Source organism: Trachurus japonicus, chromosome 10, assembly GCF_045865225.1.
Source record: "Trachurus japonicus isolate A0001 chromosome 10, Traja_1.0".
Lineage (NCBI taxonomy): Eukaryota > Metazoa > Chordata > Actinopteri > Carangiformes > Carangidae > Trachurus > Trachurus japonicus.
In genome coordinates, this window is record NC_140916.1 from 25,643,333 (window position 1) to 25,667,328 (window position 23,996).

Consider the following 23,996-nt stretch of genomic DNA (forward strand, 5'->3'; position numbering starts at 1 on the left):
CGAGTGGCGGAGGGCATGGACACTGTGTACAGATATAATGAACTTGGGAGATAGCAGGGGCATGGGTAGACGCTGTGATTCTGTCACAGCTAGTGGTGCACCTACTCCTGCAAAAAAAAAAAGGAAAGGGAAAGAAAAGGAAGCAAGGGGGGATAGAAATAGGTGGAAAGAGGAAAGGAAGTAAATTGAGTGCAGAGAAGAAAAGAGTGAGGAAGAAGCAGAGGCAATGATCAGGACAGAAAAAACATAAGGAGAATGAAAGACAGAGAGACTGTGGGAATGCATAAGCAGCCCCGGAGAAAAAGACTGAGCTAATCGCTGCTGGATTGGTGAAGCAATAGTGGTGTTATAGCAGAAGATATTTACTCTAATTAGAGCCAGCTAATGTGTCTCCAGGTATAAAGGCTGTCGGCACTTTCCAGAGAATAATTAGAGGCACAGAGCATGCATTGTCCAGGAGAGCAGCGCACTGCTCCCTTTGTACCATTAACAGTTCACTGACAACAAAAGCAGAGTTAATAGAATGTAATGTGGTCTCCTCACCCATCCGTTTGTTGAAATGGTCATTAGGGTAATGCAGAATAATTCCTTCCTTCTGTGTTTCAACCCAAAAAACTCAACAACTCCTCCTATTTCCCAAGTGCCCGTCTGCAATCTTTTTCTAAAGTCCTGCCTTCAGTTTCTCTCATTCCCCCCTGACAGAGAAATGTCTCCAGTCTCTGTCCTCTACATCAAGATGATAAACATGATTTCATGGCGCGTTACAATCACCAGTCTTCGTAAAATACACAAAATCCGCTATAAAAGAATTAATTCTGCTTTGGAGAGACAGAGCCAAATGTATAGATTTACAATTCCACACTCGAGTTCCCCACCATGTTTTAATGCATCATAAACACTTGGTGTTTTTTGGTCTCTGTTCCAATAAAAACAGAGCGCGGGGGTGTAATATCTGGAGCTGGGGGAAATTAAAGCTGAAGTTCCTCTCCTCCTCGGTGCACTCCCAGCACACACACACACACACACACACACACACACACACACTCCGACCTACAGATACACACACGGTTAATCAGCAGCCCAGAGAGAAATCTAAGACCACATCTACACCCAGTGGAGGGAACCTGATACAACCACATCTTAACCCTCCCACCACCCCCTCCACATTCCCCTCTTTCTCTTAATCATCAACAAACACACACACCTACACCTACACACACACACTCACATGGTTCCTGCTGATAAATTAGACACAAGGTTCAGTATGATTAACTAAAGTTAATGAAGACTGAAAGTGATCTCAAACAAGGTAACCATAGAAGGGAAGTCTTTGAGGAAACATTGAGACCGCATTAGAAAACCAGTGGACTTTCTTTTTTCTTTCCATTTCTGCTCCTGCTGCTATTTCCAAAAGTCCTTTCAGTGTGCTGTGACAAACATAACCCGCCTGACTAGTGGAAAAATAAATCATACTTTCAAGTGAAGACAAATGCCTTATCCGTTGGGAGTAGCCTCAGGCTATAGTCATAATGGCCTCCCCTCCCTCTCTCTCTCTTCCTCTCTTGCCTCTCTTTCTTTTTCTCTCCAGGCAGGGAGTTTCCCTGAACTAGCTTTTAAATGTCCAACCCCAAACCAGCCTTACACAGCACAAAGTACGGATCATGAGCTAAGTGGATATTCTTGTTTTAGGGCTTTATTTTATGGTAAACTCACTGATGGTGAGAAGCACTAAAACCCTAGAGACAAAACTGCTCTTAGGCTGCAATTTTGAGTGACCAGGGCAAAACAAATTTGTCACATCTTTCACTGTCAAAACACAGTTATGATCAACACATGGCGCAGGATCACGGTTCATGTCTGATCTCGCGTCGGGGCCATAAAAACATGGATTTCCTCACACTGCGATCCCTGTGTTGTGTGCTGTGCCCGGCTCAGGCCTTGGCTCGGTGTGGGCCAGGCCAGCTGCAGAAGTCTGTCTCCTCTCTCCCCTCCTCTGCTCTCAGTGCTATCAGGTTGCCACTCCTCCTCCTCCAGCCCATTACACAGGCCTCTTTATGCTGCGCTAAAAGCTGCTCATGTTCAAACACTCCTGGGAAAAGCTCCTTAAAACACGTCAGGATGAGAGGCCCTGTCTGGTAAAATATTAATAGGAAGTTAATTGGTTGTTAATGGACTGGTGCTTGAGTAGGAATCGCCCTCCATTAGATAGGCCACCGAAACAACCCATTCAGAGGTGTCATCTTACCACCTCCACGATCTAATTGTTTTCCGGTCACTGTAGCCGTGAATTGTGGTAACCCTGTGTTAAAGACATTATTGCTTGAGTTTTATGTAAGGTCCTGTGCCAACCACATTTCCTCGTGAGCCTGGTATTGTGGGTGTCCAGTTACTTTGGTGACCAGTTCTAAGTATCTCCACTCCTCTCTTTAGTTGTGCATTGTTTCCCTTTGTGTCACATTTAAAGTGAACTGTGAAGCTGAAACTCTTTCCTCCCGTTAATCTTTCCTTCATTTACACATAAGGAAAGAGTTTGAACTCTTGTTGTTTGAGGCCAGTGTGTTTGTGCTTTCTGTGGTTGCCATTACCCAATAGGAAAAATCCCTCTTCTGCTAGAGTAGGCATGTAATATTGATGCAGAGCAGACTCAGAGAAACACAGAAATCAAATGGAATCTAAACTAAGTTCAAATGTCGACATCAACACATACATTTTTGATCATTGCAAACCTACAAGACGCCATTCCTTTTAAAGAAAGCCACAGGGGGATGTGTAGCAGGGAATATATTTAGAAATAAGTGATATTTCAGCAATCCCAACTTCGTTCAGCTCCAATTCATTTATGAGAGGGACAAATACTTGTTGAAAGAGGTTTGTTCAGGAAATGGGACTTGAAATGGCAGTAGAGGTTACCCAGACAGACGGCTTTTTACAGTTTGGCTCTTTAAATGCACCATGTAACTAAAATACACCAGCACTAAAAGATATGTCATTTTCTCTCCAGGCCTACAGACAATTGTAAGTATTGTAAGACCATTTATTTTTCCCTTATTTGCTTTTTTAAAATAAAAAATTTGAGAAAAGAACATATCATGTTCTTCTAAGATGAAGCTTTTACTCCCTACTTTTTTCTCAGTTTAGTCCTAAAGTGTGTTTTTTACTCAAATGCATTCTTCTGTTACCCTTTAATGCTATGAGCTCCCCTCTCGTGACTCTGACTGTTTAACAGTAACCTCGCTCAAACACTGAGTGAATCCGTGTCCAATTACATTATGAAGCAAATGTCAATGGATCCAACAGATGTACTGGCTGCTGAGCTTCATTTGATGGCTGTAGCTTCAGCAGCCTCCACTAGATGGCACTAAAACACCAGGCAGCGGTTTCAGATCAGCAGGCGTCTGCAGTTTCTTACAGGATAAAAAGACATGAAATGCAGTAAATCAGACCAGGCCTTCTCATTTGACTCAGTGATATGTTCTGACTTCCTGCTGTGATCTATTACCTGGCTGGGTGGAGACATAATGTGGCCATACAAAAATGCTTGTGATGTTTTCTAAAGCTGTCTGTCCACATGGGTGCATCAACCTGAAATTAATTCATCTGACATAAAAGAACAGGAAGATTACTGTGCTACCATCGTCATACGCTCAATCAGATTTGTGCCAAAGTGCCGACGGCGGCTCATTATCAGCCCACAGATACACACTCATGCTTCAGCTTTATTACATGTCAAACTGTAAATGTCGCAACAAGTTTGCACATTTTTTGGACGTTCACCAGCTACAATGAATACACAGTGATACACAACAGAGCATCTGCACTTTAAGAAACTGTAGAAAAGTTACAACAGTATGAAATGCCCACTCTGGAAAAGCAAACATAAAAAACAAGTCACCCATTGTGTTACTAGTATGTGTTTTGTCCATTTTTTTTCTTCATTGTTTTTTTTTTTGGGTGACCTCCAAACATTAAAATATTCATAAATATACAGTTGAAATTGTGTATTGACACAGCTTAAATTTTGTAGACACCTAAAACTATTAGTAGACTATTAATTTGATGGATGAGAACAGCTTTCAGAAATGTTTCATCTGCCTTCAGGCGAAACAGCTTTGCTTCTTAGCATGCATGCCACAGGTATTTATTAACTGTCAATCAGCGACTTTGTTCATCGCAGGTGCACATAACAACATTCATTGTGGGAAAAAAAATCTAGTTCAAATGTCAAGCTACTGCACACACAGACAAGCTACGGTGACGTGAACTCTGAAAAAATGTTTTTCTTGCTACTGTTGTACGTCTGAAAATGAAATATTGCCGGTTGTCACAATCTGAATGACAGGCTGAGGAAGTCTACATGCCGGGGTTGTTGGCAACTCATGGACTTGTGTGGAGGAATGCATGCTAAAAAGTCTTTTTATCAGCTCCAGAAACATTTGGTGTGCGTGATGCAGAAAACAGGCAGTAAGAAGAACAGAGTAGATTACATTAGGCTGGAAGAGTGTGCCGGATTCCCCACTGTTAATATCCATTCACCGTGGCCCTCTCTCACTTTAAAGAGGGTGTTTCACCTCATAAAATCATAAACCCTCTCCAGCCACTTCATCTTTACCAAAAATGGATGAGGGACCGGGTGCCAGAGCTCAGGTGACCAATAGGATGATCACAGAGACTTGTCTCTCTAGGCTGTATTGTGGAAAAGGATGGGTTTGACCATGCCGGAGAGGATCTTGGGCACATGAACGCTCACAATCTCCGAGATCATCTCTGGGAAGTTGACACGTGTCTGCAAGGACTGAGCTTGGATGAACAGATCATAGGTGAACTGGTGTAACTTCCTCACAATCTGTGATGAAGAGACACAGAGAGGCAGACAGAGAGAGAAAATTCATCAGACAGGTTATTGGTAACAAAGGTGAGGAACTTAAATGTGTACAAAGAACAAAGCCTGCAGTAAATAACAAATGACACGGAAGCCTGTCTTTTGACACCGGCTTTACAGAGTGTTTAAAAAGATGACACTCATTCTGACGCCCTGAGCTCTGCAAGCAGTGTCTGAACTGCAAAGTCTTGATCAACTCTGGTCCTCTGCCTAAACAGTCCTGCCAGACAATCCCTGGCTGGCTGCCCTCCAGTTCATAAGGCATTAGAAGATCTGAGATGTGAGTTGGATTGTGACAAAGCCGAGCTTTTAAGAGTAAATCCACAGTGAAAGACATGAGGCTGAAACTGCTGCGGCTCAGCTCTCTGTGGCCCCAACCACTGATGTCAGGCGTTTTTTCTTTGATTGTATTTTATTTGTGTCTTGTGTGTTGTGTAACTTGTGCTTGTGTGCTGCCGTCTTGGCCAGGTCACTCTTGGAAAAGAGGTTTTAAATCTTTAAAGTTTTTTTTACCTTGTTAAATAAAGGATATTGAATATTGAATTGACAGCTAAATGTTTTTACCAATTAGTATTAAAAGTTCTACAGGTATTAAGGAAGAAAGTATCTACAACCTCTAGTGATGGCATAATTTTCACATCTATACATCCCAGCTGACATAGGGTAGCTGGTGGTGTACATCCTGGACAGGTCACCAGTCTATCGCAGGGCCAACATATAGAAATGAACAACATATGGGCACTGAAGAGTCACCAATCCACCTAGTGTGTATGTCTTTGGACTGTGGGACTGTGTGGGAGGAAGTCGGAAAACCCTGAGAGAACCCACGCACGCACAGGGAGAACACGCAGAAAGATCCCAGGTGCTGGGGCTCAAACCCAGCTGTGAGGCATCAGTGATAACCACTGAACCACTGCACCACCCCTAAACAATAACAATAGGTTTCAAATCCATATAGCGCTGTTTCTTTTTTATTATTATTATTCTGCAGCCTTTTCAAGCCATAAGAAATCCAAACATCTTATATGTTGTTTACATAAAAAACAGGCTCAATATGCTTCATTTCAGATTTTACTGACTTTATTTATCTTGGCTAAATACGTGCCAGAGCAGGAAGCAGGAATTTGAGTAGATGGATGATAGAAAACATGCATTGTAAGCCTTTAATACAGTAACTCATATGAAGCCATCCTCGCTACCACTGAGTATCAGCACTTAAACTATACTGTGTTACTGAAACTCCTGGTTGTTTTATTACAGTTTCTGAAGGTGTTTTTTTTTTTATACCTGCAGTTGTTTTTACAGGTTTTGAGATATTTACAACTCCTACACGTCTACTTACAAATAAAGCAGTTTATAAAAAAAAATAGAAAATCACTGTGTCAGACTACCCTCCAGTGGATATTAATCATATCGAAGTGCAGTTCTTCGTGGCTATAAAACAGTATATGTTGGGTACCATGACCCAGGCTTCACATTAGGCTTTTGCAGGGACTTGACAACCAAGATAGGTGAGCCTATTAAGGGGTAAGTGTTACTAGGAAGCAGTAAACTATCCAGATCTGAAACCAGCTGTAAAGTGAAAATTATTTCACTGACACATCCATTTTATAGTTCAAATATTGAATGACTGACTGAGTATAGTGCTAGTTTTGTATTGTTTCAATTTAAAATCTGGTCAGGACTCCATCCTCCACTAACTAAAATAACAGTTGTGGAGGAGAGGGAACACATAATGACTCTAGACAGTTTGAGTATGGCTGGCAAAACTCAGATTTTCTGTGTTTAAATGTTGAATAAAGAAAAACACAGACACGAACACAAACAGTAGCTACGAGCAGTTAAAAAGTAGCAGGTGTAACACTCATTGCTTGCAGCTGGAACAAGTGCAAATGCTGCAGAATTTGTTTTCTTTGTCTGTGGGTGTTTGCATCTTATTCATTCCTTTATTTATTTATTTATTAATTATCTTTTACAGATACTGTAGGTGGCAGAGGTTGGACTGGAGGCGCAGTCTGCAGCTGAGTTCCTGCTGCTGTGTGTGTGTGTGTGTGTGTGTGTGTGTGTGTGTGTAATGTGTGCTTTTATTAAAGTTCCTCATGGAGTTACTTTTGATGTAAATAACTCATCAAAAGCATCTGAATCATCAGAAAGACTGCATCAAAAATTACTCTTATCATTTCCCCTCCCAATAAGCAGCCAGTATATAGAAGCTAAAGCAGGATGTTTAACATTAGCTGCTGGCTGAGGAAATGCACACAAACTACATGTGTAAAAATGAGAGGGATTTTTTTTTTGTCTGGAAGACGTTTCCTTCATTTGAAAAGTAATGACTTGTAAGTTCGGCTAATGGTCTATGTTCTGTATTCCTGCCTAATTAGTTAATAATAAGTCAATGCTGTAGCCTAACCCAAATACAGTGTTTGTGCTCTTTGATCTACTGCTCAAGTGCATGGTTGTCCAAACTATAATGGCATTTCTATCCTGGTTAACAGTCAGATGTGAAATGGAGTTGAGTGCATTACCGACTGGAGGTAGTCCAGCAGCTGTGTGAGCTGAAACAGTCTCTGTGTACGGGTGGTCTCCCCGCTGTGGCTGGCCAAACGGTCCAGCTCCTTGATGTAGGAGGTCCGCAGTTCATCAAAACAACGTTGGCTCTTGAGGCCCTCAACTGGCACTGTGACCACAAAGTCAGAACACAACAATAATTCTCACAGACTTTATCCATCCCATCAGTTCTCTGTATGGCTGCGCTCTATTGTAGTCGTATTTCATTCGCTGGGGTTTAACTTGTGCTCGTGCTATTAGTATTTGAGACATGGTTTTGAGCTGACTCACTGATGCTGAAGAGGACCAGGGCCTTCATGCAGAGGAATTCCTCTTGGGTGACCTTCAGCATGCAGAACCTTTGGGAGAGCAGCTTCATCCTCACACAGTGTTCATACATACTGGACACTTGCATCCGCTGGCTGTGAGGAAGGGATGGACAGTGAGAGAGAGAAAACAGTGTGAGAGGAGAAGAAGGAGCACAGTGTGCAACAAAAGGCAGGGTGAGGAGCGAAGAGAGGGTCAGACAGAGAGAAAAACCGAAAGGAAGGAGGACAATTAATGTTGGCAGAAACAAGAGAGGATGAAAAAGAGGAAAAAGCAGCAGAGGTGAGAAAAAATGAGTGAGATGGATAATGGAAAAAGAGAATGACAGAGAGGCAGAGAAAAATGAGGGTCAGCAACAAGGGCAGGCGTATCCATTACCATGCAGGTCAGATGTAGCACAATGGAGTGACAGAGGGCTAATGCAGACAGAATGAGTGTTTTGCTAATGTTGCACAAAATAGGAGCCAAGTGAGAGCTGCGACCAGGGCTGGCTTTAGCATTCTGAGCAACGCCCTCTGTTAACACCCAAAGACAATTTGCTGATAAGAGGCTGCGGGACGCTTACTTACATATACGCTCACGATGCAAAGTGCTTTTGCTTTTATGAACTTTGTGTTAACTTATTAAAAGTACAAAGACAAGACAAAAGACAGGAACGGAAATGTCGGAAACATTAGAGGCTGGAGGAAAGTTGCAGCGCAGATTCAAACAGATGAAACGGAATAAATCATCTGAGGTGATCCCTCTGCGGCCACATGCATCAGATAGAAAGGAAATGGTAAGAACAGAACAGACTTGTTTACTGTCTCGCCTTAAAAAAAGTGACAGTCATTGTGTGATTTTTCAGCCTTCCTCTCTCTGAAGCTCGTATCCCACTGTGCCTCTCTTTCCAGTCATTATGACAGGTGAAATCTCATGATATTTCGACAAACCCAGTGTCACAGTGAGTATTACAGCTGTTTAGGTCCAAACAAACTTCCTTTGCCTGATAAATAAACCTGGGCAGGTCTGCGAAAAACTTTGAACGACTTAACTAACTAACTGACTGTGTGAGACGAAATGTTTGGCATGACTTACTCATTGAAGACGAGGTCGGGAGCGAAGTAGAGCATGGAGCTGTTAGTAAGTGTGTAGGACCTCCATCCCAGAGCAAATACCATCACCCCCATCCATGACAACTGAATCACTGACATCTGATCATCCACGTGCAGGTCACGGAAACCTGTTGACAGCACTCATTTTTAAAAATCAAACATCCACTTACATATAAGTCATAAAACGTGATAAAATAACACTACACAGCTCAATTAAAAATACAAGGAGACCTCAAACTGTTTACTTCAGATATTACAGAATGTGGATTCATTGCTGGCCATTTCCAGCCCGCAACTCCTGGCTTAAATATGAACATATCCCCCTCTAGTGGTTAACATATGAACAGGCTTTACTTTGCATGAGCTTGGCTGCTTCAACAGAGCAGTTTTATTTGCACAAAATTCTGGCAAGGCCTCTTATCCAGTGAACAACCTTTTGGATGATATCAGACACTTCTCCTGGTGGCTTTATAGCTTGTCTTAATGACATATCGTGAACCTGGAACAACTGCGACACTAATGCTCTCACATCCTTGGCAGAAACAGCCGCATGTAGCATGGACTAGTTTTCAGTGTGTCGCCTTGGCCTGCAACGCTTTACCTGGTATTGCCTTGGCCCAACGCACCACGGTTACCAGCTGTCTTTCCCCGAGCTCATTGAGGCTGGTGAGCAAGGACGCAGGGCTGTCTGGCTGGGCGGGGTCATGTCCGGCATTGACCACGGCTGGCTCGATGGCCTGCAAGACGCTGAGGAGGGATAGGCAGGAGCGCAGGGTCGGGGGTATGCCTAGAGCGAGGGCTTGGGACGTGGCTAAAGACAGACAGACACAAACCAGAGGAATGACACAAAAAAGAAAACAAGACATTTTTTTAAGCATGTTCAATACTGAGTTAGCATGATACTTGAGCTTATGTAACGCTAAGCTTCACTACCTTGAGCCCTGGCAGCTGCACTTGTGGACTCTAACATGACGTCCCTCTTTCCCGCCCTCTCTCCTCTCTCTCCAGGCCCCCAGGCTGCTGCAGGTTGCTCCTCCTCTCCCTGCCTCGTCTGTGCGGCTCCCTTCAGCCTGCGACCTAGAATCCACCGGAGACAATACAGACAAGCAGAGGATAGAAAAGGGCAAAAATGAGATAAGAGGCCTCAGTGTCGGTTGTTTAGTCTGGTTATTACACAATAGATAGCTGGTGGAGAAGTCAAGGAAATACTGTATTTACTGTACTATTATGTGTGGTTAAATGACTGACCCCGTGGAACTGTTCCTTATTGTAACCATGTGTAAATGTTTTTGATGACTGGATGTTTGGCAAACAAGAACAAGCTCCTCGGGCCATCTCTGAAATGCATTTGTTACACTGTATTCATGCTAGAACATTTGATTAGAAAGTTCTGATCCAATGCGTTTGAGGTATCTGACTATCCTGACCCCGCTTGTGCTTTCCCTCTGCCTCTCTCTCTCTCCCTCTGCTCTCACCTGCAGTTCCTCACCTTTAAGGCTCATTCCGGACAAGAAGCACCTCTTTAAACGACACGAGGCACAGTTTTTCCTCCGCAGTTTATCGATGGTGCAGTCGTTCCGGCTGGCACACAGGTGGTTCTGCTTACCTGGAAGCACACAAAAAGTCCTGGGGGATCAGCAGAGCGGATTCAACAATGCCTCGGCTTCCACTCATAGCAACGATATGTGGGTGTTTACTGATAACAAATAACTTGCCCTCATAATGTCAGGTCACTGTGCCCTGGCTGTTAGAGCAGAGCGAGTGGGTGTAAGAAATTAAATCAGCGGATGCGTAATTGCGAGTGTGCACTCGTGTGTGTGTGTGTGTGTGTGTTTGTGTGTGTGTGTGTCACACCCACCTGCAGCAGCCCTCTTGAAGAATACTTTGCAACTGCCACAGGTGACTGCTCCGTAGTGACAACCTGAGGCGTCGTCACCGCACACCTGACACACTCTCCTTTCTGAGAGGTACACACCTGGAAATAAACCATCATGCCTGGACACACACACACACACACACACACACACACACACACACACACACACACACACACACACACACAGAGAGAGATAGAGCATTTAAAGGATTGAAAGGTCTGCACTGTTATGTGAAGCATTTTAAAAGCAGTTTTATCCACTCCAGCTACAATATACCTATTAAAAAATGGGGCGAACAGGAGCATTAACGCCAGATTGAGGTCACTTGGTCTGCCCTCTGAGAGAGTTAGGCTGCACGGCCCGTTATGACAGAGCACTAATTCCCCAAATCCAATTACACCAGGAGATTTCCCTATCTCATGACTGCATATGATGAATGAAGTCAGTTTAAATACAGGTAAACCTATGATAAAATAATTTCATTCTTAGTCTCTCTTACTTACCAATGCGCAAAAAAAGGACTATTTCCTCCACTCCAAGTACAGGGTCAGCAACAGGTGCTGTATCTCTTGTTTATAGTGACACTGATATATTAACTGGTGTAGTCACAGCACAAATAAGGACAAATCTGGAAAGTTAGGGGTAGGGTGACCTTTGACTGAGTCTCTCTGCATGTTGAAACACTTGGCCAAGGCCAAGTACAGCACATGAGGCTGTTAGAGAACCAGTGATTTATGCAGGTACACGGCTGCATCTGCACCTGCACAGAGCATGATTCCATAGTGTGCGTGCCTATCCAAGCCACGGCAAATAACAACAGACGGCTGGTGTTACATAATGAGCGTGTTTACTGCATCACAGATTTAATTGTGCTGTAATTTTGCTTTGCATTTATAAATGCATGAGACACAGCTATAAAGAATAGGCTAAACGGATTGAATTTATGAATGATTTAATAAAGCTCATTACTTGAGGAAAAAAAAGAAACAAACATTGTAACAAACACTGGAACAAACTTTAAAGCTTGGCAGATTAAATCGTGGTCACCAGGCACGCTGTTCACGCTTCATTTGTCCTTTTGTTTCTGATTGAAGAAAGATGAGACTGAACGGGTTGTGATCCCAGAGCACACACACACACGCGACACATGAGAGGAGCCGGTAGGGTTAGTGTGAGAGTTAAATGAGACAAGGGTGTTTTGTGGCACAACACCGGTAACAAAAAACAAAACAAAACAAAACAAAACAACTTCATGACCTGGAGACCCACGAGGACACAAGTACACAACTATCTAGTGCCAGTGAAAAACAGAACAAATCGTCTGTTAAAATCTGTTATTTACCTGAAACTGCGATCTGCGCAATCCACCCAAAGTGAAGGTTCGGTCTTGATAGTGGGAAAAGTGCCCTGTCCTTGAGCAATTGCACTTTGGTATCTTTCCACTTGGCCATACTCGTGTGCCATCGCTGCTCGGATCCCACCTTTACCTCCCTGCTCACTCTTGCTGTACCAGAGACAGTGGCATTCGTGCCTGGGTCCGAGATGGGTTTGCCCACCACAATTACAATATTTACACAACAAATTATGCGCTCCGGATCCGCCTCTCTCTGGCTCTGATCGACCGCTGTACGCGCGCTCATTTGCGCACCACACACTTTGGGCATCTCTGTAAAGATTTGTATTGGCAGAATAAGCAGAGTATTGTTTCAAAGATGAGAGCTCGTCCACCTGCGAGGGCGCGGGCAGCTCTGCCATCGGACTGATGAACAAGTTTGATTCCTTGCAGACATATCTGGATATCACCGGGTCGCGCGTCATGGTTTGCGCGCTGTCCATGTCGCCCGATATGAGGAGATCCATGCAGCTCACCTGCTGTATGCCATGGCACACTTCTCCAAAGTCGTCCTCTCTCAGGCTACTGTCATTCGCTGCCAGCCGGCTGCCCTCTGTGTTTATATTCCCAGCCGCTCCCAAAGTCTGCGCTACTCGGGAAGCGCTCCCTCCGGCAGGGTCGCAGTCTGCAAAGGCGCCGCTCAGGCAAAGGTTCATGTTGTTGAGCGGGGAAGACACCGAATCCAAACCCAAGGACACTGACACTGCTTTACTGAGCTCAGCAGTAGTGGGGCAGACGTGAGTGTCCGCGCTGTCCAAACAATCCCGCTCATTCATTATTGAGGAGTTGGATGAGTCCTTTACTATATCGAGTAAAGTAAAATGTTGTCTCTGAGCTCGAGTCGCTAGAGTTAAAGCGGTGCGTTGGTTGGGCGGTGAACAAATAAAACAACACTTTCCAGGCGAGAAAACGCTTACCCAATGAGAGACTCCGGTCATATGTCTCAGCGGAGAGGATATTCAGATCAGTCAGCGACGTAGGCTGCTGCTGCTGGGTAGGGACGTCCCGTCGCTCTGTTCCGCGAGTGAGGGGCTGGCGAACTTTTGTTTACACGCGACTAAAACTCTGACCGATTAGAAATTCCAGAGGGAAACTTTGTACTCTGGCGGGAGGAGTGGTTCACACACTGATTAATTAGCTACATTTAATGTAACTTATTATCACAATTTCAGCAACCGCGCCACCGGTAATTTGAATGCAAAAAAAAGGAAAGCCAGGTCTCGCGAGACAGGGCTGCACAGATTAAACTGCAGCCTATATTCATAATGTATCATTTTAATACTGTGTGACAGGCTGCTGCCATGCTTCCCAGTAACACCCTCGGTGGCAAATACAGTGTCTGTTAGAGCCTACTCTGTGAAGCCTACTCAGTCTTTAGTTGTTTAGCCTAATATTTTTTTCTCCTTTTATTTTTTGAAATACTAATATAACACTTCCAAAAACAAAACAGGGAGTAGCTCATTTTATTACAGGGATAGATAATGGGGCGTTTGCTAAGATGTATTCATTTTTGGACAGCTCTTGGTGGATGAGCAGCCAGCAACAATAGGAGGTTGTATAGACAACTAGAGAATAATCAAATCAAGATCAATCAAATTCCTTTTAAATTGGGTATATTTTCTTTGTGTGATATTATCAAAGCCTATATCATATAGCCTAAGGAAATGTGGGGTCTGGGTTGCTGGGTTGTTTCTGCAGCTGAGACTGAGATGGCAGAGGTGCTGTGGCTGAAATGGAGGAGCTAGAGATTACAACCAGAACATCAGTGCCAATGCATTTATTTTCACTTTATTTATATTTGATGGGGAAATTTCTATTTCTAGGCGATAATTGGTTTCATTTTTATTTTTTTTATTAGAGCTCACCTGCTTTTATGCTGCTGTCTCCCTCATTGGTCTCACAAAAGGTGATGCTTGCTCATGAATATCGGAACTGATGACACATACACACACACACACACACACACACAAAACCCTGTGTTTCTGTGTATTTTATTTGTGCAATAAAGTGTAGAGAATTTAAATTTTTTTCATGTAATTTCATCCACCTTAAGAGTCATTACTTTCATTAATCACTAATAATAAGGTTTTAATTCGTTGTCTTGTTGAAATAGAAAATGTGTGTATAAGATCGACAAGGACAATAGCAAACCCTCTCATGAATGTAAGCACTGATATGTTGGCCTCATATTTGCAGCAACAAACTACACTGGTAATGTGTTAACGGTCATTTGTAATTAAAAAATGTATGTCCAAGGAGAATTGTCATTTTCTTGATGACTTGCTTAACAATAAAATAGTCTTAAAATCATGGATATTAAAGGCATTCACAGTATAAGTATCAATTTCTGTCACATACACCTTCAGGTTCATCTACTACCTATGCAATTGTCTGCACCTATGCTTCTAAAATCTTTCAATGTGTCCAATCTATTCCATCCTGCATCCAGGCATTTCACATGGACTCAAATTCATCAATGCGTTGTTTGGTGTTGCCCTGACGAATCTGACGTAGGGTCTTGTATTTGTCCCGGCCTGCCTTCACATTCTCAGCATGGATCAGGTCATTGAGAGTCTTTTTGCTCTCGTCTATAGCTCCAGCCAGCTCGGTGCTCAGGAACTAAAAGAGAACACAAACACACACTATTCAGAAGCATTACCCCCCAGTCCTCAACTCATCCCGCTCTCCAAATGAAAACACACTACTTTCCCTAATTATTAAGTCAATTTTTGTGTTGAGTCCTGTATGCAACATATCTTGTTTTGGCTCTGAGATAGAAACCAATTTTATTTTCATAGTATTATGTATGAGATTTGTGACGTGAATGAAACCAGACGAATGGTAATGTACCTGCATGCATGTTTAATTTTTCAGTGAGTTCTTCTTCTTCTGAAATTGAATATTTGGTGGGGTGGCAATTAAGCTGCCAACAGCAAAGTCAAAACCTTTCAGTGACTACGTCAACAGATGACGCAGTTGATGTAACAAAACACTTTATGCAACAGCAACAATGTTATGGGTTTTCAGAACACAAACTGCATGAGGAGTGAGTGACAGCCACTACAACTGAGTGTCACTCAAGCTTACTCTTTATATCTCTTATAAATACTTGTGTCTTCCAAATAAAACATTAACCTAAAGGTGATTATCAAAGTAAAGTCTTGAAAACTACGAGCCCAGGGCCACACCAGTCACTCTATGAGCCTGAACCACACATTGGTGATTTGAGCTGAATCCCAATATTGGCATGCTAATTTGCTCACAACAACATGCATTGCTAACATGTTGTCAGTCAATATTTACCACGCTCCCCAGGTATGTGGTAACTGAGCAAATATTAGGCAAATTGAAATTTTGGTCTCATGATGACGCTAGATGTAATCTCATGGGATCATCAAAGCCCAAGATTTATAGCCAATTTCACCACAATTACCCCTGTTGACTTCAGTATAAAACAACAAATATCAACTTCCCAAAGGATCCACTAAGTCCAATTGGGATTGTGAACATTTCTATCCATCCTCTGGGTACCAAGAATGTCAGAATAGACAATGCCATTGTGGTTGTTTAGATATTTCAATCTGGATCGTAGTAGTGGACCTAAAAGAACCAGCATGGCTAAAAATACACTCACTTATTATTTAAAAAGAGATGGTGGGTGTTCATTTCAGTAGTCAGTTTAGTCCCTAGAGTAAGTCACTTGGCATTCAGCTGGGGTGGTTCCTACTTTAAAGACACATTATTCACTGAACCTTTAAATTTAAATAATGAAGGCTTTTGGTGATTTGTTTGTCTGGACTCTTAAATACCCCAGGGCACCTCCAGGATTGATCATTTCCAGCTGAACATGACCTGTGACCTCTGAGAGTGAGAGAAGTGCAAATCAATGCAATAAGACATTTCCCTATATCCACTTAACCTTACCTTGAGGTTTTTCTGCAGTCTCTGGTTCTTCTGCGCCTCTGTTACTCTTTCCTCTTCGCTTCGGTCTCGGACCATGCCTGGAGAAGTCAGCTCAGCGCTCGCCTCTGCGCTGCTCTCATCTGTCTCATCGTGCTCGTGCATGTGGGAGTGGACTGAATCCTGAATGTGGACACCCATGAGTTTAGTCTTCAGCTCGTCTTTGGTTCGCTCCAAATCAGCTTCCACCATCATCGCCTGTCAACACACATAACGTACAGTAAAGAACTGTTGTTGGACATTTAAGTGCAAGTACCCTCTTAGAATCCATTCAAAATATATTTTGCATAATTTGAAACATGGGACACCCATCTATGTACAATACAATACATCTATGTGAGCATGGGAAATCTAAGTTGAACATCTGTGAGGTCTTTTTTTACCCACCACAATTTTAGCTCTAGATCTATCTAAAAAAAGAATCTCTCCCCCTATGTAAAAAACAAAAATTGTTGTTCTCTGTGAATTAAGTGACTCATCAGCATTGAGTGCTGTCTCCCATGCTCAATAGGAAATAGAAATAAGGGCGAGTCTGCGGTATCACCAAACAAGAATGGCACTCAGTACAGAGCTACATGAGCCAGGGCCAGACATGCCTATACGTGTGTCTAGCTCTGATTACGTAACATAAATTAAAAAATACAGTAATAATTCCATTATGATTCCACCAAGTTGTAGAAACTCAGTTAAGCTCATTGTGTGGATATTTTGGGGGATAAAAAAAAATGGCACCCAATTTCCACACCAAAATTTTATTGGCCTCTTCCCTGGCGTGCGTCCCGTCGTCTCCCAACCAAGTCTGATGCAAATCAGTTCAGTACTTTATGTGTGATCCGGTCATCAAATAAACAAACAAATAAACCAACCGACACGGGTAAAAACACAACCTCCTTGCCGGAGGTAACAATGTTAAGACTACATGCAAGTCAAGAATAGCACTGCTAATTTGTATGAAAAGCTTTGTATACATTTGTGTAAGTGTTTTGCATACAATTTGCACATTTAATTGTTTGTTCTTGTCCTCACAGTGGCTAAAGTTTGTGAAATGTGACAATGCTTTGACACTCAGAAAATTCATACATCACAACTCGATGTCTTGTGATATACTTGTGTGTGATGGATGCCTTGCTTCTATTATACCAGGGCTTAGTAGTGTGAGACATCCCTTTTGGCTCATGTTTGATTCACCCTTTACCTCTCTCATGGTTCTTTGATTAATTCTCACCCTCTGCTGCCATCTCTTCGCTTCCTCGTCCTTTTTCTTCTTGGCATCTTCCAGCTGGGAGATCTTAGCGGTAAGCTCTGCCAGCTCAGTGGTCTGTACACACATGCACACAAATGGGAAGAGAGTTAAGAGTGCTCTTGATGTAAGGTCATTGTGCTCTGTCCGTGTGTGTGTCTACAGGAATATGTGCGTGTCTGTATGTCAACACGCAGCACCATGTGGTAAATGGAAATATACTATCAAGCAGAATTATACAAGTACCATTCAATCACATCAGTCACTAGCTTTGATGAATGTATATTAATGTTAATAATGTCCATGGTGACCCTTGACCCTACAACGATATTAATATATTCAAATGAAATGAGAATACCTTGTGTACGAAGCTTCCCTGGCTCTTGATCTGGCTTTCAGATTGTTGGAGCAAGGCTGCTTTGGCTTCCACTGCAGCTTTGCGTTCCTTCTCCAAACGTTCCGCCTCCTCCTGAGCAATTGTCCGTTCCTTTTCCAGCTCAAGAGCCCTCCGAGTTTGCTCTTCCAGCTCTGGAATACACACGCATGGGCGCACAAACATCCAACACACATGCGCACAGATAGTATAAGCTTTCAAGACCCTGCATGCAAAAAACATATATTTCAATATACTATGCCATTCTTTAAATACGAAACAGAAATAATGAAACTCCAGTAGAGAAACATTTGTATTCAGAAAGTTGTCAGACCATCTTGAGCTCTCTTTGTCTGTTCTTCAATCTGTCTCAATCTCTCCATCAGCTCCATGGTCTCACGGGCAATCTTCTCTGTTTCCTTCTCAGCGTTTTCTCGCTTTTTTTTCTCACTCTCGAGCAGAGCCCTGACAGGAGAATTGTGCATAAATACACATCTGAAAAACTATATCGCCTGACTGTTCCTTCTCAAAGCAGAGAGAACACACTGTAAAAGTGTTTTAAAAAATTACTCCCCTCTTCCTTACCTTTCCATCTGCCGCTTGTTCTTCTCCTCTCTGGCCTGGGCCTTCATCTGCTGCACCTCGATGGTGTCAGGTTTACGTCTGCGCATGTACAGGTCATGATTCCCCATACACAACGCCAGAATACGCTTGTTGATGCGAAGACGAGGTACGTAGAAAACAAAGTCCTAAAACACAAAAATCATCAACTAGTTTATATATGAATCTCGATCCACATACCATCTGTTTTACATTTAGGCCTTGGCTCAAATAACCTAAAGGGATAATTCAGTTTTGGGGGAATTTCATTTAAAATTACAAAAAACCTTTGGATATTTTCCTTAAGTCTGAACATGAACGCGCCACTGAGAGGCTGAACTCATGTTTGTGAATGAAATCACATACCAGCTGCTCACATTACACTGCTCTCTGTAATTTATGCACTTATAAGAAGAAACCAGGATGTAGAGCTCTCTCTCTTTCTCACTCCCTCTCTCTCACACCTCCTTTTTACAGCTATAGTAAATAAATATGAATAGACATATCTCTGACAAAGTATTTGTAAGATCTTCAATGCAGTTGTAAAAACTATTTAGCTAATTCTTTTTGATGCTGGGATAATTAGTACAAAGCTTGTATCCCAAAGCTGTTTGGGAAGGAGTACTATTTAATCCTATTCACAGACATTGATGTATTGAATCACTAAACCAAGATAAACTCATAGTTCATCAAACTGCACAGAGGGGCGTCCAGTTTGTCAGACTTTTGGTATGTAGGAAAAAGATTCACAAAAAGAATTACTTTTTAATATGGCCTGGCAGCAGTAGAGACATGTATTGTATTGCATATAATGATACGCTTCATAGAACTGATAGCTGGTGCAGATCACTATTAAGGATCACTAATAACTATGTAATGGAATACCGGAGCCTTCTTGTCGATCGGCTTGATGACGAACTTCTTGTCATTGAAGGAAATGTTTCTGATCTCACTCCAAGGGAAGCCAATCTTTGGGGTCATCCTGTAAAATATTGATATGGTTATCATTATAGCTAGTCCAGATTTTAGTGTGTTCAAACATGGTCATGGCACAAAGATGGTATATTTGAGTTCTTAGAAACACATGATACCAATGTATTTACACTGATGCTACACAATGGCTCCATCTTTGTCCAGTATGTTAGCATGATAAAAGTACTCACTGAGCACAAAATACAAAGTACTAAACTTCTTTTAGGGCCTGTATTTAAAATTACTATGTCAGAAAGGAGTGAGCACAACTGGACCAATAATGCCAAATGGTGATGGTACAAGAGATGATATTATAAATGTCTTTGCCTAGATATAGATATATTTCACTGGTTAATTTAAACTTTAACATGCTACACAAGAGGAAAAGTCAGGGGGAACCTGCAAAGTCATTAGGGTTTGTTCTCTGGGGGCCATGATTATCTGTGTACTGAATTTCTTAGCAATCCGTTTAATAATTATTGGGATGTTTAGATAACATGTCACTGAAGTCAGTGGGATATATATCCCCTGAGGACCATGAATGGTGATCAGTTCTTGAGATGCTTCAGTCTGGACCATCATTGTCATCCACAGAACAATGTAATCAGCAGGGGGAAAGCATCTCATGCAGGACTATAGTAGAGCAACAGCAATTATGTATTAAAGTTATAGTGACAGATGTTTTTAAATTGTAACCTACCTGTCCTTTTTGTCGTAGATATTGAGACCCAGGGCATCCACTCCCAACCACAGTTCCGATCCTTTCTTGTTCTTGATGTTGAAGTAGTTGACCCCGTACATCTCCAGATCCTGGGCTATCTTCAGGTACTCCACCATAGCATCTTCTCTGTGATATGGGATGATTTAATGAACTACAGAGCACCTTCTTGTGCAAATAAAAATGCATTAATGACTTTTTTAAGAATGGCTGCAGTACCTCAGCAGTCCCTTGTGCTCTTGATGCCACACCTGGATTCTTTCCTCCCACTGATTCTTATTCAGCTTGTGCTGCTCCAAAACCCTGGTTTTAACAGTGAGGACAATGCATCAGTTAGAATTCAGGTGACAAAAACTAGGATTAAGGCGACCTTTGGTTAACACTTAAATGCGCAGGACTCACTACCTCTGTGGCAGCAGCTTCTCTCTTGTCAGGTAGCCCTGTACGTGATAGTCTTTCCTGTAGTCTCCATGTTTGACCTGAACTGCATACGACGCCAAGAGTACTGCAGTCTCAGGTGGACAGTATATGTCATCATTCAAGATGCTCTCTTTAACCTACAACACAGTTAAAGAAAAGACAAGCTATATATGTAGAGAGTAACCCTAGACTGTATATTCTGGCCATGATGGAAAGTAACATGGAAAGTACATTTATTCAACTACTATACTTTAGTGCAACTTTAAAGTTGTTGTCCTATGAACTTCACTACATATTTCAGAGGGGAAGTTGTACTTAATACTCAACATTAATTTGAAAGCTGTAGCGTTAAGTAACTTTTAACAACCATTTTGGCTCCTGACGTCTGACAAAATGCAGTGTATAGTCAAAGTCACACTTCAACTGTCTTTACTGTAAGTTATTCACAGCTCTATCAAAGTGTTTTTGCCCTAGAACTACTCATTTGGTTTCATTTCAATAAATCTTCACACGATCCAATGGCTCATCAAAGAGATTAGAGAAAAAGGCTAAAGGCTGAAAACAGATTAGTTCATTCCTCTCTCCTCGCTCATTAATCATCTTGTGACCCTTCAGATTTATCTGATGACCTATGTACAACACTGTATATAAAGTAGTTAACACTAGCTTCACCTGCAGCAGCTGCAACAGTAACATGCTGTTGACACACAGATGTTTTACAAATGAATCATTCAGTAATGCTATATGTGATGTGTTTACTCATGGTGGAGTATTTTACTTGAGTAAAGCATCTGAGAACTCCTTCCACCACTGTGTGCTGGTGTTTATTTCATGCACCTGGATCCATTTTTAGTGTGCATGTACTTACTCCCTTATGGAAAACCCACAAGGGTTGTCATGCGTGAGTCATCATGGAACCCTCACTGGTCGTTAAGACAGGTTTAAGCATTTTGTTTTGATTGAGATCATTTACTCATCATTGCATCCTAAGGGCAACACACTTGCACCACACAGTATTATTTACACTGTGATACTCACCTTGTACAAACTACATTTTGCATTTTGTGTTAATTAATATTTAAATTGTTTCTTTCATTGCATCAGTTTACCTCTTTCTGCATACTGTTAAATTTAAGCAAACAGATTGTTTGAATGGCATCAAAACAAAAACAATGGTGCCATTTAAATCCAAGTGTTAATTAGAATGATTAGGGAAGCCCATCATACAATCATGTATTTCAGGGGTGCACATTTACAACATGATTCCCTTGGAAAATAAAAAATAAAAATCTGTATTCCTGTATGTGCACTGCATTCATGTCTAACCTGCAGGAAGAAGAGACGCTGTGTTGCCTCCTGGATCAGTTCATCAGCGACATCCTCAGGGTAAAACTTGCCCCTGAACTTGATCAACAAAGGGTTGTCCCTTTTCACGTCTTGTGCGGTCACCTGGGATTGGCCCCACGCAGTGAGAAGATACCAGAATAAAAACATACATACTAATTAACCTCAATGGGTTAATATCATAACATCCCACCAGAGGAACACATCTTCATTTATATCTGGTATGTACTGTAGGTTATGCCATCATGGGAAGCTGAGGCACAAACTTTCTCCTCACCCTCTTGTTGAGCTTGAGCCAGGTGGAGAAGCCTTTGCTGTCATGATACTGAAGGCCAAAGAACCAGGTTTCCCTCAGTCCGATAGTCTTCACTATCTAAACATATCAATTAATACATGATCATATTTTTTGCTCGCCAAGTTGCCTGTTTGACTGTAAATACACAGTGTGTACCTGGTCAAAGAGCTGTTTGCCAGTGGTGCTGGGCAGGATGGCAAACTCCAGCTCAGCATCCATGGTCGTAACGCGAACATTTATCTGCCAGAGAAAACATGCACATTGAGATAGGAGGAAGGGAGCCATGCTGTTCATTCATCTGTGCCACTGGAGAAGCATCAAGGAGCATGCAGGGCAACCACTGAGTGAAAAAGAGCACTACTAATTCTGAAATGACTTTGTTTGTTCTCTGGAACAGTGCTGAAGTTGTTGTTGTTGTTTTTTTGACAGGAAAATGACCAAAAAGAGGGTTCCTTACATTCTTCTGTTCAACGAAGAGCATCCAATCGCAAGAGGTTGGTGGGGACTACAATCAAAAAATGAAGCCCAAAGTATATTTTAGATTTAACTGAGAACATGGGGTTCATTCCATGATGCAGAAGTATTAACAACAGGGTGAAATCAGTGGCACCCATTTCATGTTAATCTTCTTGCACAGTAGTATCAAACCTTATACAGTACATATTTACAATTTTTGGCATAGACTGACTTTTAAAAATGAAATAAGCAGAATGGATGACAAATTGTTTGCTCCGCTCCTCATAACCTTTTCTAAGATTTAATGAGCCAGACAACCTTCCATCAGCGCCCATAATAATAATAATAATCACAATGATGATGATGATAATAATAATAATAATAATAATAATAACACTAATCATATATATGTGCTACAGTAAGCAGCAGATGCTGAACAGACAGTAATTATTTATGAGTGCAAGAAGAGGAAGCTTAACTTTTTGTTTTGTTTATGTAGATAATGTGACAACACTACCATAAATCTAGGAACACAAACACAACAAATCAGAAACATCTGGCAACTGCGCATGATCATCATAATGTTCCTCTCTAAAAGAAAATCATTTTGGACTAATGCCTTCTTGGAGCCGTTGCATTACAGAGTAATTTCAAGGCCAAACCACTACAACTGCAATTTAAACATTTCAACCAAACATGGAACATAGTGAAAATGAAACTATAAACAATATAAAATAGCTACTTACAGTCGACATTTGTATTTTTTTAATCTCCAGTCGAAATACTTCTTCGGAGAGGTACTTGTAGAGGCCTTTTCTCTGTGGAGTCATATGAAACTGCTTGTAATACCTACAGGGATTAAACTGAATGAGAATGGACCATTGTGTTGTTCCCAAGTACTTCTCTCTTAGTTAATCCAACGGCAACCTTAGGCCCACGCACTTTAAACGGACAGCCCTCTTCTTCAGTGACCACTTTTCCTCCAATGTTGGTTAGGTTTGGACAGTGCGTCACACTGAGGACCTAGGCATGATCTTTGTCTCCAAATCTATTTATGGAGGAGCAGAAATCAACTGTAACTCAGCAGTACCTGATGTTCCAGTAGCAGTGAAGGTGCAAGCACATTCAGCTAATCTAATAATCCTTCCAGTTAATGTTTTAAGTATATGTTAGCATAGCATACAGAGATTTTGTGGTTGTTGTGGTGGTGTGTATGGTTTGGGGCCTATCAGTTAGTGAGCTTTTATAGAAGCTAACAGGGCTTTAAACCACATTTCAGAAATACTTGAGGTCATGTGCTCAAGACCTCGCCACCCCAGTCCTGCAGGTAATTATGAAGAGATTGATGAAAATAAAATAAAATAAACTACTAATTTGGATACTTTTGAAATATTTACTTGATTGCACTGTGTTTTCTTAATTAATAAGTCACCATGAGGCACATTTGAGGAACTGATTTCTTACTTTATGGTCTTCATTTTCAGATGTAGCTTAAGTTTGA

At 41.8% G+C, this 23,996-nt stretch overlaps 2 protein-coding genes across 6 annotated transcripts; both read right to left on the reverse strand.

Annotated features, from left to right (window-relative positions):
• Window positions 1-3,608: 3,608 nt before the first annotated feature.
• LOC146980137 (progesterone receptor-like) lies at window positions 3,609-13,020 on the reverse strand. Of its 2 annotated transcripts, none has more exons than XM_085788375.1 (9): window positions 12,067-13,020; window positions 10,706-10,842; window positions 10,337-10,453; window positions 9,778-9,924; window positions 9,449-9,658; window positions 8,831-8,975; window positions 7,718-7,848; window positions 7,405-7,556; window positions 3,609-4,843 (listed from the first exon to the last, which is right to left on the reverse strand). In XM_085788375.1, the coding sequence occupies exons 1-9, from the start codon at window positions 12,891-12,893 to the stop codon at window positions 4,679-4,681; spliced, it is 2,031 nt and encodes a 676-aa protein (XP_085644501.1). In that variant the 5' UTR covers window positions 12,894-13,020; the 3' UTR covers window positions 3,609-4,678. The 2 variants fall into 2 exon arrangements, with proteins under 2 accessions (XP_085644501.1, XP_085644502.1); XM_085788376.1 differs by having other exon boundaries at window positions 9,781-9,924; window positions 12,067-13,010.
• A 1,072-nt stretch (window positions 13,021-14,092) lies between these two features.
• LOC146980138 (moesin a-like) lies at window positions 14,093-23,481 on the reverse strand. 4 transcript variants are annotated; one of them, XM_085788378.1, is made up of 15 exons: window positions 23,242-23,478; window positions 22,497-22,544; window positions 22,196-22,279; window positions 22,022-22,117; window positions 21,727-21,849; window positions 20,386-20,537; window positions 20,200-20,283; window positions 19,963-20,109; window positions 19,176-19,272; window positions 18,276-18,439; window positions 18,025-18,155; window positions 17,685-17,845; window positions 17,303-17,395; window positions 16,042-16,275; window positions 14,093-14,736 (listed from the first exon to the last, which is right to left on the reverse strand). In XM_085788378.1, exons 1-15 carry the CDS (start codon window positions 23,323-23,325, stop codon window positions 14,572-14,574), a joined length of 1,863 nt encoding a protein of 620 aa, XP_085644504.1. In that variant the 5' UTR covers window positions 23,326-23,478; the 3' UTR covers window positions 14,093-14,571. The 4 variants fall into 4 exon arrangements, with proteins under 4 accessions (XP_085644504.1, XP_085644506.1, XP_085644503.1 ...); XM_085788377.1 differs by having other exon boundaries at window positions 14,564-14,736; window positions 17,676-17,845; window positions 23,242-23,481; XM_085788380.1 differs by lacking the exon at window positions 22,497-22,544 and having other exon boundaries at window positions 23,242-23,358.
• Between the last annotated feature and the right edge of the window lie 515 nt (window positions 23,482-23,996).

Excerpts from the sequence above, each read along its gene's own strand:
- LOC146980138 (XM_085788377.1), bottom strand. The coding sequence starts at position 23,325 with ATGACTCCACAGAGAAAAGGCCTCTACAAGTACCTCTCCGAAGAAGTA. Across the intron at positions 20,284-20,385 it reads GAGAAGCTGCTGCCACAGAG|GGTTTTGGAGCAGCACAAGC; the intron begins GTAGTGAGTCCT and ends TGTTAAAACCAG. Across the intron at positions 18,440-19,175 it reads CGATCGACAAGAAGGCTCCG|GACTTTGTTTTCTACGTACC; the intron begins GTATTCCATTAC and ends TTTGTGTTTTAG.
- LOC146980137 (XM_085788375.1), bottom strand. The coding sequence starts at position 12,893 with ATGAATGAGCGGGATTGTTTGGACAGCGCGGACACTCACGTCTGCCCC. Across the intron at positions 7,557-7,717 it reads CCTGGTCCTCTTCAGCATCA|TGCCAGTTGAGGGCCTCAAG; the intron begins GTGAGTCAGCTC and ends TTGTGGTCACAG. Across the intron at positions 4,844-7,404 it reads TGCTGGACTACCTCCAGTCG|ATTGTGAGGAAGTTACACCA; the intron begins GTAATGCACTCA and ends TCTTCATCACAG.